The sequence below is a fragment of the Cetorhinus maximus genome, chromosome 13 (genome assembly GCF_964194155.1).
Source record: "Cetorhinus maximus chromosome 13, sCetMax3.hap1.1, whole genome shotgun sequence".
Classification (NCBI taxonomy): Eukaryota; Metazoa; Chordata; class Chondrichthyes; order Lamniformes; family Cetorhinidae; genus Cetorhinus; species Cetorhinus maximus.
The window spans coordinates 34,927,706-34,941,190 of record NC_135891.1 but is presented as its reverse complement, the minus strand read 5'-3'; the positions used below and the strand labels follow the sequence as shown (position 1 = coordinate 34,941,190).

General features: G+C 42.4%; 1 protein-coding gene across 1 annotated transcript in view; it reads right to left on the bottom strand.

The window, feature by feature from the left end:
• The window catches only part of prex1 (phosphatidylinositol-3,4,5-trisphosphate-dependent Rac exchange factor 1), a 220,382-nt gene that overhangs the window by 66,278 nt on the left and 140,619 nt on the right, over nucleotides 1-13,485 (bottom strand). Inside the window, exons 18-19 of the mRNA XM_078555256.1 lie at nucleotides 9,773-9,921; nucleotides 6,455-6,540 (exon numbers count right to left, since the gene is read on the bottom strand). Coding sequence (XP_078411382.1) covers nucleotides 6,455-6,540; nucleotides 9,773-9,921 — 235 coding nt within the window. The remainder of the gene's footprint in view (nucleotides 1-6,454; nucleotides 6,541-9,772; nucleotides 9,922-13,485) is intronic.

The window sequence follows — 13,485 nt, the reverse complement described above, 5'->3', positions numbered from 1 at the left end:
GTTGTGGGTAATAAATTAGCACAGATGGAACATTGGCTAACGAACAGGAAATAAAGAATCAGGATAAATAGGTCATTTTCAGATTAGCAAGCTATGACTAGCAGAGCACCAGAAGGATCAGCACTGCAGCCTCAACTATTTATAATCTATACTAATGACTTAAATGAAGAGACAGTGACAAAGTTGCTGATGATACAAAGATAGGTTAGTAAGCAAGTTGTGAGAAGGGCAGAGAGTCTGCAAAGGGATACAGATAGTTAAGTGAGTGGGGAAAACTTTAGCAGATGGAGTATAACGTGGGGAATTGTGAGCTTGTCCACTTTGGGGGGCGGGCGTGGTGGTGGTGGAGAAAAGCAGATTTTTTTTTTTTTAAATGGAACTACAGAATGCTGTGGTACAGAGAGATCTGGGTGCTCCCATACATAAACATACAAGGAGAGAAGTCTTTGCTGCAACTGTACAAGGTACTTGTGAAACCACACCTAGGGTACCTTGTACAGTTTTGGTCTTACTTAAAGAGAGATATATTTGCGTTGGAAGATATTCAGAGAAGGTTCATAAGTTGATTACTAGGATGATGGGGCTGTCTTATCAGGAAAGGCTAAGCAGTTTTTGCCTATACTCACTGGTGTTTCGAAGAATAAGATGTGATCTTATTGAAATATGCAAGATTCCGGAAGGGGCTTGATAGGGTAGATTCTGAGAGAATGTTTTTCCTTGTGGGGGAATCTAGAAGTAGAGGGCACAATTTCAGACTAAGGGGCCACCCAATAAAGCAAGCGGTCAGAAGGGATTTCTTCTCTGAGGGTTATTAATAATTGGAATTCTCTACCCTAAAGAGCAGTGGAGGTTGGGTCATGGAACATATTCAAGGCTGAGTTGCAGCTTTTTAAATCTACAAGGGAGTCAAAGGTTTTGGGAGGCAGGCAGGAAAGTGGAGTTGAAGCCAAGATCAGATCAGCCATTATCTTATTGAAAGGCGGACAAGGCTCAAGAGTCCGAATGGCCTACTCCTGCTCCTTACATAATGTTTTTATTAAGGATAGGAAATCAACAGCTCACTCATTCCCCTGAACTCCATCCTTCACCAGCTTACATTTCTATAGCACTTATTACATATAGAAACATTTCAGTGGTTTATAGCACATTGGAAAATAAGTGGGCCTCAAGCAGTAGGAAGAAAGGAAAATGGATCTGGAGACAGCAGAAGCAGAACCTTTGAAGACAGGAAGAGCACTGATAAGGTGGAGTTAAGAGAGAGTTCCAGAAGGTGGGAACATGGACACTAAAGGAGAAACCACCAATGACGTAGCAGAAACAAACAGGCATTGAAGGAATAAAACGTGCAGGAGAACACACAGGAAATGGGAAAGCCTTATAGAGGAATTTGGAGCGGAGGACAAGGATCTTAAATTTGAATCTCGGGGGCCCAGGAAACCAGTAGAGTTTGAGAAGGACAAGGATGATGAGAATTCATGCAGGTGAAAGTCTGGCGGGGGCTGGGAATGGTGGCATTCTGGATGACGTGCAATTTGTGGAAGATAGTGCAAGGATACTGGCGAAGGGAGCACTGGAAACATGCAAGAATGAAGTGGTGAAGGTGTAAATTAATGTTTTGGCACTAGATGAGACAGACGTGATGAACAGCTGGCTTGTTCAGTAAGGAAGGAGTGAAGCAGTAGACTTGGTAACTGCTATTTTATGTGCTTTTGTGTTGCAAGTTCAATCCTTCAAATTTACCATTCCTTCTCTAAGAGAACACTTGCACTCTCGCACTAAGTTTCACAGAACAACCAACAACTTGCATTTATAAAGTGCCTTTAACAGAAAAATATCCTAAGGCATTAAACAGATGCACAATTAGAAATAAACAGACACAGAACCAAGGAAGACATTGGGAGGCTAACAACCCCGACACCACGCTTGCCTCTTGAGGCCCTCATCAAACCATCCCTGTGCTCTCACCTTTAATATCTCCTCCTTATGCCCAGCATTCCATTATTTCTGGATTATGCCACAACAAAGCACTTTGGGGTGCTTTTCTACCAAACCAAATAAAGTCAACAAATTTAAATCAAGCAGAAATTGCAATCTATAGATGGTAATCTGTAGATGATGACGTGAAGTCTTGCCCCATTGGAAAATGAATAATTTGAGAAGTCTTATGCCTACATCAGAATTGAGTCGACAAGTGCCATTACTGGATTAGGAAGTCTAGATGCTGGTGAATATGATATGGCTTGATACCTTACAATTTCATGCTTTAATCATAGTTTATGCTTGGATCAGATACATGTTTATCTGAATCAGACTGCACAAGTCAACTAAAAACCTTGCTGGAGATTTTAAACAAAAATTTAAGAGCTTCAGTTGTCACTATAACTCAATAGCAGCAGCAATATAGGCCTGCATTTTAAAACTTCTAAATAAATGCTTCGGAAAACAAAAGATATTTACCATAAAAATTAAAATGAATCACATTAAAAACGGATTGTGGCAAAAGTGAACATTAACCATATTTGTCATGGTTCAACAAACTATGTGCACTGTACTTAATGTTGATTTGAATACTGGATATTGATTCCCTCCCAACACACACCAAGTCAGAAATACATCTGAAGAAAGCAGCAAGCTTTGGACTGTGTACTTATTTTAAAGTTGAGATCTTAGCCATCATTAATCAAAAACAAAAGCACATCAAAAATTTGTTCAAACAAAAAAGGAAAAGCTTCTTCACTTGCAACGCCCACAATGTTTCTACTTCTGAAACATCTTTCATTTTTCCAATAATAAAATCCCAGCACCTCCTCCTCACCTGTTTGCAATTATGCCTTTTCTCTGCAAGTTCAAACTTCTTTTTGTTGATCAAAGGAAATTAAATTGCAGGTCACCACCCAAGCATTTGAAAGTTAAGGTTAGTGTAATTGTCGAAATATAAAAGCTGCATTTTGAGCTTTTCAGTGAAGCCCTGAATGAAAATATTTTGTTAATACAAGGAAGTTGCTGAAAAAAATGTCAGTCATGTTGAAACTTGCATTTCATATGGATTGTGTGAATTAAGTGGCATGACGTGTTGATATATCAACATAGTGTGTTATATATCGGTTTGCAACATGATTGAAGCCATGAAATGTCAAGTGGGTAAACCTTCAATGACAGGAGAGAGAGGGAGAGAGAGAGAAAGGAAGTATACACAACACCCAAAGTTAGTGAATAATCTTTTCACGTAAATTTCTTAGTTGTTGACTGAAGGCAATCAATGTTGGAGCTTGTGAGGTTTTGTCTCCATCCTCCAAGGTGAAAGTGATCCCAAGATCTTGGAAGGAGCAGAAAAAGCAGACAAAAATGCAATGCACGAATTGTAACCACAATTTAAATGCAACGCTTTCAAAATCAGGCATATTTTTGAAGAATGCCAGCTAAGCATAGTTTCCAGGACTCTGTTTGGAAAACAAAAACTCCATGCTCCAATTGGGGACAAAGGGCAGGAATCAGTGTTCCACTAAAGCAGTACATTGGTTGAGACATGGTGCTAGGACTTAGGTTCTTCCTCAGAGTTCTCGGTACAGAACAGGAAATAAAGCTCAAGTGAAAGCGAGTTACAGGCAAAAGAAAAAAAGCAAGTGTATTACAAGAAGCTGCACACCACCACCCCACCCCGCCCCCCCCACAATCCCCATCATACCCAAATATACACACATAGCCTGTGCAACTGTTGCTTAAAGCCTGTTCAGAATTGTACCTGCTTGGTGAGAAGATGGCACACTACATGCGCAATAGGAGAAAGATAAGTGTATTTCACAGTAGGGCTCAGAAAAAGTACATGATTTTGAAATGTTGTTGTCAAGAGAAATGTTAAACAAAAACCTCTCATAAAACAAGAAATTAACAAAACACTTGGCAAATTTTCTCCAATTGTTAGCTCAAAGATTTAAGATGCATCTGGCATTGCTCCAAGTCTGTATTCTGTAACTATTTTGGAGCGGATTTCAAAGTGCCAGTCGTGGCGATATGCTCAATGTTCACAACTGATGTGGAAGAGGCTCTCCAGCTTCAAAGTGTACACATGTGCACTACAGCTTGATAATCCACAGTTGCAGTGGGCCAATCAATGCTGCTCCTGAGGGTTCATTACTTCAAACACCAAGTAAGGAACCAGTCAGGACTCTTACATTTTATACCATTATTAGATCCAAGAGGCCTCCTCTCAATTCGCAAATACTCAGAGAAGGCCCGCATAATTTAAAAAGTTAGAATAGATTGATTTAACATTTTTAACCTGAAGCCTTTTAAAAATCTGATAAGTATTGCTGAAAAAAGGGACATGCACTCATCAGGACACTTGCAAGAATACCAATATAGTAGGAAAGCAACAATTTATACTATATGAGAAGACAATGCTGACTGCTTGGCAAGTGGACTCTGATTGGTAGAGACACTGCCATGGAGAATGCCTCAGTGATGGTGACCGACAGTTAACTGCCAAGCATTGTTTGAAATTTGAACCAGGGAGCTTGACCCTGGATGGTCAATACATTGCCCTGGATGGTCAATACATTGCCCTGAGGAATGAGCCAGCAAATGGCTATCACTTATTTTGTTTAGCTGAAACAGGCGCAATGTGTGTACATGTTCTTTGTATGCAAAGAACAGGGTCCTGTGTATTAATATATGTAGCTTCCAGTACACACAAATGACATGACAACACAATCTATTTGGGCATACACGGTGTCGTTAAAACTAAACTCAACTGTGCGAGTTGCCGAGTTTATAAGCTCAATGAATACTGCTTCACACAATGGTGGCAGGTCTAGAGTGGTATCGCCACTAACAGGATGCTACCGTCAAGCCAAAAAGACATTTTGCCTATAACACGAATAAGTAATGTGGTATATTAATTTCAGTGTCAGTGTGATGCTAGGTATGTAGGCCATACGTCCCAAAGGCCATGTCCCAGCCGCTGTTCACAACGGGCAATGTACCAACCCGCACCCAACCAGCCCGTGCTTGAAAAGCTCAAAACACAGTGTCCAACATTGGATGTGATTCCACGATTGGGCTACATTTGCTAAATAATCCTCCGTGTGCTAAAAATTATGCTGACAACTAATTTAAGATTGTCAGTCGGGACCGCAGTGTGACACATTTGAATGTACTGGAAGCTACATGTATTGCTACATAGGGCCCTGTTCTTTGCAGACAGAAAGAACGTCTACACACATTCAGCACATTTCAGCTGAACAAAATAAGTGACAGCCATTTGCTGACTCATTTCTCAGGGCAATGCCTTGACCACTCAGGGTCAAACTGCCTGGTTTAAATTTCAAACAATGCTTGGCAGTTAACTGTCAGTCACCATCACTGGGGAATTCTCTATGGCAATGTCTCTACCAATCAGAGCCCACTTGCCAACCAATCAGCACTCTCTTAACATACAGTATAATTGCTGTTTTGTCCCTTATATTGGTATTCTTGTCAGAGCCCTGATGAGTGCAAGACCAAAAGCTTTGACGTCTCTTTTTTCAGCAATACTCAAGTTCTGTACTACCAAACGACTAATCTGATAAGTCTCTACAATAAAACCTATGACTTTTGAGCATTATTTCAGACTTTTTAAATATCACTTTTTAAAATGATTTAATCAAAATTGCAGTGCTTACAAAATAAGTTTATATTCTTAGCTTTTTATAAGTTATGTCTACAAATAATGGTTTTCCATAACCTTCTTAAAATATGATTTTCCAAAGCCTTTTCTAAATATAAGTTTTCAATGCTTTCCTCAATATGATTTTCCAAAGTATTTTTGAAATATGATTTTTCAATGCCTTTTTACCACAACTGCCTTTTTTTGGGTCAGTTTTTGTAGTGCTATGACTGTAAGCTGTGCCCACAACTGCCTGCCATTTTCACCCACATGAGCCTGCACTGCTTAGTGTTGTAATATGCTTTTAAGGGATAGCAGCATGCCATCACTGGAAGGGAAGTGCGTCATGTGATGCATTCTCAGTTTCACTTTGGCCTGTGAACAGAACACAGCTCTGCTGCTGCTGTCTTCTTTCTATCGATGCATATATATTCTTATGTGCTGAGTTGAAATAAATGAACCCACAACATGCTTACGCAGTCCCTTGAGTCATCATTATAAAAACACAATACTGGGCCTTGCTATAACACATGCCAGGGAGGAATCCTCCCTCAAGGCAGCCAAGATTCTCATCACTGGGATGGCAGTAGGTTTATGCACAACTTTATTTGATGTCAGCAGCAAGTGTCGCTGTTAACTACAAAATAAGGGCCGCTATGTTACCTTGGTGCAAAGTCACATAACACATAGAAATGTTCACAGGTCATTGATTATAACAGTTGATATTGCAACTAAGGTAATGTTTGCATCAGATTTGTAGAACACAATGCTAATTTCCCAACATACTTACATATTTCCCAACAGTCTTACCTTTCAGGACTGCATGAACAAATGGTGGGGCAGCTCCACGTATCTGGAAGCTCAGTCCTTCCAAAGAGTCGGGAACCTTGATTATCCTGCATTAACATTGCAACATAAACATTGGATAACTACACTCAGCTAGCGAATCTCAACTTTGTATTTATCAGTACAACTTAACATTCCCAGGCTGGTCACAACTCGCTCTAGGTTAAAAAGTACCTCTTCAAGGACGTCCCTATAAAATCCTGTTGCCATAATAATTTAAACGGAAAGAAATGCAGCAATCAGACTTGGATCAGTATTTGAACCACGAACAGCAGTTTGTTAAAATGTAATTGAAGGTTTCAAATTCCACATAAGCTTCATCCCAACATGAGGTTTCAATATTCAGAGCTTTCAAAATACAAAATATCTAACTGCCCAGGAACAAGTGCAAATGCCAATACTGAATAAGTACTTTGCAGTGTTAAGTGATGATGGCACAAGATGAAATCAAATAGTGAAGTTACATTCAGGATATAAAATGGTCTACCAACTTAAAGGAAAAAATATTTAGCAAACCAAATTGCAAGACAACATATGTTATACCAAATTGTGTCATTGCATCATTTGCACATATCATGGAAAAAAATATCTTGGTATTATTTCCCGAGGACTTGCATTAAAAAAAAGAACTTGCCACATTTCAACAATGGTTCCTTCCAGCCAAAATTACTAAAAGGTGCGTCAACACTGCACAAGTTTTAACAGGGTCAATTAAGCAAATCAACATCATTAAATGTGCCCAACAGCCACATGGAATGACTATTTTGTTCGAGAGCACATTAATTACCATTACATGGCTATAGCTCATTTAAGCACTCAATTATTTTGGATTTGATTGATTTGGTTTGTTCATAAATCTAGACATTTTAAAAATCCATTTGGTTAAATGTAGGTAGACTTTTGGAAGGTTAGAACTGAATGTGAATAACTTGTTTTGGTTTACAAAATGCTGTCAGAACTTTACATTATGCTTCAAAGACCAAGGTATTTTTTAATTATTTCATAGGATTTCACTATGCCTATTTTCAGAGAGAAATCATACTACTAGAGGCATTAAAAGTGTAACAAATTACATATCATGTCACCAAGAGGGTGCTCAATGCATGACCTCAAAGCAGGAGCACATTTAGTGTTCTTACTGCCATAATTTATACTAGAGCAAAACAAAGGAACATAATGCATCTTTAGCCCAATGTTCCCAACATCTTTATCTAAATTAGTTAAGCAAAGAAAAACCAACTGAGTTCCTTACAGGCATGTGCTCTAACCACCCATTTTTGAGACATTCAGCACACACTTCCATATTCATATTTAGTTGACCCTACCCCTAACTTGGTGAAAATAACCGACTAAGATTAAGATAAGCTTAGTCATAATTTCATCTAAAATCATTTATCTATGATATCCTCTCCCAATAACCACACTTGGCTGTTTTCAAGCTGGGATCCCTGGACTCAAGGAGTTAATGAGGTCATCAGATCTTATTGAATGTTGCTTTTGCTTCCAGTGGTGATTTGCATTTTGTTTTCATTGGTCTAGGACAGGTAGTCTTCAATAGCATGTCAATACTTGGAGGGGGACCTTAAAGTAGAAATATTTGAGTAGTGCTGATTTAAACATCATGCTACAGCATAACTTTTTTATTCATTATTGGGAAGTGGGTGTCGCTGGCTCTGCATTTGTTGCCCATCCCTAATTGCCCTTGAGAAGGCTCTGGTGAGCCATCTTCTTCAGCGGTGGCAGTCCATCTGGCTCAAGTCCACCACGGTGCTGTTAGGAAGGGAGTTCCAGGATTTTGATCCAGTGGAACTGTGATATAGCTCCAATTCAGGATGGTGTGTGACTTGGAGGGGAACTTGCAGATGGACATACATCTGCTGTCCTTGCCCTTCTAGGTGGCAGAGGTCACAGATGATGCAATGCAATTGAAGGAAGCTTGGCAAGTTGCAGTATTGTATCCTATATATATTGTAGACACTACTGCCACTGTATGTCAGTGGCAGAAGGAGTAAATATTTAAGGGGCTGGATGGAGCATGGTGAGCAACCTTCCCAGATTTGGAGGCGATCGACCTGTGTCCCGGGTTGTTTGCTGCCAGGATGGCCTTTGTACTGTATTTCAGATCTGTGATTCACGTGCATGTGCAGGATTCCCCTGTATATGCCAACTACTACACTTGGCTACAGGTGGCTCGCTGCCACTGGGTTGGGGGTGGGGATATGTGCTCCCCACCACCCCTACTCCACTCCCAAAGGCTTGCCATCCAGCCTCCTTCATGCCCCCCCCACCCCCCCTCCCAAACAGTCTGGACAGAATTCACCCCCACCCACTACCCCACCCCGTGACCCCACCTCCCAAGCCCCAAGCCCTTCCCCTCTCTCCATCCCTGCACTGTCCCCCATAACAAAGTGTCCCTTATGTTTTTGCCCCACGAATTGGTCACTCTGGGATGGGGTGCTGATCAAGTGTGCCTCTTTGTCCTGGATACTGTCGAGCTTCTTGGAGTTACATTCACACAGGGAAGTGGAGGGTATTCCATGAAGCTCTTGACTTGTGCTTTGTAGCTGGCTGGCAGGCTTTAGGGAGGCAAGTGGTGAGCTACTCGCCACAGAATTCCCAGCATCTCAGCTGCTCTGGTAGCCACAGTATTTATATAGTTGGTCCAGTTCAGTTTCTGGTCAATAGTAACCCCCAAGATGGTGATAGGTATGGCTGTGAAGGTTTTTTAAAAATTGCTGAAAGGAATGTGGATAGTTGATAAAAGGTTCAACAAGTTACAACATTGTCCTTTAAACTTTGGGACCTGGGCTTGACTTCAGATCCCAGCTGAAGCGATGGAATTGTTCTTCACAAAATGTCTGAAGTGAAAACGAGTTAAAACAAACATTAAGGTAATGGCAGATGTAGGAAGTGAAAAGTGTTACACCAGCACAACTGGTGTAAGACAAAGGTTAAAATCTAGCACATTAGGGTAAAGGTTACTTCACTTTGAACATTAAATGCAACTGATCAAAAAGTTGCAAACTCCAACAGTGAATGTAGAAGTATTCCAATCTTCAACACCAACACCCAGAACTCAAAATAAATTTGTGACAAAGCAACTAGTGAGGAAACTGTTGAAATGCATTGGTTGTAATTATCTAATTTTAAGCCAGATAGCCCCAAATGGCAAGCAGCTTACAGAAATGAGTGTGCTATGATTCTGTAACTAATGTGGAGCACTCAAATGGCACATTACAGTTTTGCACAAGCTTTTCTAGTTGATCACATGAGATGACTCACTCTTTGGGTTTTGTTGCAATCAGCATCCTCAGTGGCTTCCGACTGCAATGGAACTGATTTAAAATTGTCTCCACTTCCAGAAGTGGTCGAAGGAAAACCAAATCCTCATTGATGGAGTAAATCTTCCTTCCAACCTGAAGACCTGCCACCTATAGTACAAATGAAAAGTCAGATTTTTTTTTTTTAAAAACAGCATGGTCATTACGGGTTAGCCACCATTGCGATATTGTCCAAAATGGCACCGACTTCCAATTTATGACTTAAACGAAACAAGGACAATGATAATAGCAGCAAAGGTTCACGACTTTAAACCAACATGCATAGCAACTCATGAAGTAATGCATTGTTCCAATATTGCCATGTTCACCCCAAGTATGAACACTATATTCAGAACCATTTTCATTGCAACCAGTTCCATAACAGGGCATAAGCAAATGCAGGTTTCATAGGTAATGTGCGTTTTATGAGGGAAGGGCAAAAATTGTAACTAAACAATGAGTTGGAAGAACTCAGCAGGCCTGACAGCATCTGTGGAGAGAAAGACAGAGTTAGCGTTGAGTCCGTATGACTCTTCATCAGAACTAAAGAGAAGTAGATGTGGTGAAATATATACTGGATTCCAACTGAAGTTCCATCCGTCACGTTTTGAATCCACCCAGGATTACAGGTATCTCTGGGACATACAACGTTCCTCAGACTGCTGTTCTAGCCGCATCTCGAGATCCACATTCAGTGCCATGCGCCACTATATGAACACACTCAACCTCTCCCACCAGCAGCACCGGCTCACCTTATCTCTAAGCTGTCCTTGCCCCCAGTTTCATTTTATTCTTCATCGTCTCATCCGACACCTTAACAAGAAACTTTGTCTCTTTCTTTCAGGTGCTAAGGAAAGCAAGCTCCAACAACTCATTGATTCCAACACCCATCCAGGACCCTCCACCCCTTCCCATCCCTCTGACCCCATCCCATCTTCTAATCCCAGCCCCGGCCATGTATTCACCATACCCCCTGACCTTTCCCTCTCTGATGCTGAACGTTCAGTGCTCAGCAAAGGACTCCGTTTCATACCTTTACGCCCTCACCTCAATGGAATTCCAGGCTCTGCACAATGCTGAACTCTTCTTCCACTACCTTCGTCTCCCCGCTCACTTTTTTGGGCAAGACTCCTCCCCGTGTTCAATGGATCCTTTCACCCACCTCCAGTATTCTCCCTCCACCTGGACCCCTCCCTCTGGCCTCTTATCTGTTCTTGATCTTTTCATTGAGAACTGTTGGCATGACATCAGCCATCTCAATTTCTCTGCTCCCCTCACCCGCTCTAACCTGTCTCTTTCTGAACTCGCCATACTCTGTCAGGTCCAACCCTGACTTTGTCATCAAACCTGCTCACAAAGGTGGTGCTGCTGTTGTCTGGCGCGCTGACTTCTACCTTGCAGAGGCTGAGCGCCAAGTTGCAGACACTTCCTCCTATCGCCCCCAGACCATGAGCCCACCACCGAACATCAAGCCATTGTTTCCAGGACTGTTACAGACCTCATCTCCTCTGGAGGTCTTCCCACCACAGCTTCCAACTTCAGTCTCCCAACCTCAGACAGCCCGCTTCTAGCTCCTCCCCAAAATCCACAAACAGTACAGTCCCGGTAGGCCGATGGTGTCAGCCTGTTCCTGCCTCATGGAACTTATTCCTTCCTATTTAGACTCTGTTCTCTCTTCTCTTGTCCAGTCTCTTCCCACCTACATCCGAGATTCCTCTAATGCCCTACATCATATCAACAATTTCCAGTTCCCTGGCCCCAACCACCTCCTCTTCACCATGGACGTCCAATCCCTCTACACCTCATCCCCCACCAGGATGCTCTGAGGGCTCTCCATTTCTTCCTTGAACAGAGGCCCGAACAATCCCCATCCATCACCACTCTCCTCCATCTGGCTGAACTTGTTCTCTCACTGAACAATTTCTCCTTAAACTCTTCTCACTTCCTCCAAATAAAAGGTGTGGCTATGGGTACCCGCATGGGCCCCAGTTATGCCTGTCTCTTTATGGGGTATGTGGAACATTCCTTGTTCCAGTCCTACTCAGGCCCCCTCCCACAACTCTTTCTCCGGTACATCAATGACGGTTTTAATGCTGCTTCGTGCTCTCATCTGGACCTGGAAAAATTTATTATTTTTCCTTCCCATTTCCACCCCTCCATCACTTTCATGTGGTCCATCACTGACACTTCCCTTGCCTTCCTTGACCTCTCTGTCTCAATTTCTGATGACAGACTGTCCACCAATATTCATTACAAGCCCAACGACACCCACAGCTACCTCGACTACACAACTCCTCACATCCTGCTTCCTGTAAGGACTCCATCCCACTCTCTCAGTTCCTTCACCTCCGTCACATCTGTTCCGATGATGCCACTTTCCAAAACAATGCTCCTGACAGGTCTTCTTTCTTTCTTAACCAAGGTTTCCCACCCATGGTGATTGACAGGGCCCTCAACCGTGTCCGGCCCATCTCCCGCGCATCCACCCTCACACCTTCCTCTCCCTCCCAGAACCATGATAGGGTCTCCCTTGTCCTCACTTATCACCCCACCAGCCTCCCCATTCAAAAGAATCATAATCCGCCATTTCCGCCAAATCCAGCATGATGCCACCACCAAACACATCTTCCCTTCACCCACCCACCGTCAGCATTCCTTAGGAACCATTCCCTCCAGGACACCCTGGTCCACTCCTCCATCATCCCTACATCTTAACCCCCTCCCATGGCACCTTCCCATGCAATTGCAGAAGATGCAACACCTGCCCCTTTACTTCCCCCCTCCTCACCATCCAAGGGCCTAAACATTCCTTTCAAGTGCACTTGCACTTCTCTCAATTTAGACTACTGCATTCGCTGCTTCCAATGCAATCTCCTCTACATTGGAGAGACCAAACGCAGACTGGGTGACCGCTTTGCGGAACACCTTTGGTCTGTCCACAAGCATGACCCAGACCTCCCTGTCACTTGCCATTTCAACACACCACCCTGCTCTCATGCCCACATGTCCGTCCTTGGTCTGCGGCAATGTTCCAGTGAAGCTCAATGCAAACTGGAGGAACAGCACCTCATCTTCCGATTAGGCACTTTACAGCCTTCCGGACTCAATATCGAGTTCAACAACTTCAGATCATGAACTCTCTCCTCCATCCTCACCCCTTTTCTCAATATTTAATTTTTATATATACATTCTCCCCACCCCCCCCCACCTATTTCTATTATTCTTATTTTTAAAATTTATTTCCATTCATTGTTTTATCCCCACCTTTTAGCCTATTTCAATCTTTTGTCCCACACCGTCCCCTCCCCCCACCCCCACTAGGGCCATCTGTCGCTTGCTCATCCTGTTTTCTACTCTTAATGTTGCCACCACCACCGCCTCCCTTTTAGCCAGTATCACCACCATCAACACCCCTTTGACCTTTTGTTTATGACATCTTTTGCAATTTCTCCTTTGCCTCCACCTATCATTGGCCTTCTATCCAGCTTGACTTGTTCCACCCCCCCTTAAACAATGTATATTTCACCACATTTCTACTTCTCTTTAGTCCTGAAGAAGAGTCATGCAGACTCAAAATGTTAACTCTGTCTTTCTCTCCACAGTTGCTGTCAGATCTGCTGAGTTTTTCCAGCAATTCTTGTTTTTGTTTCAGATTTCCAGCATCCGCAGTATTTT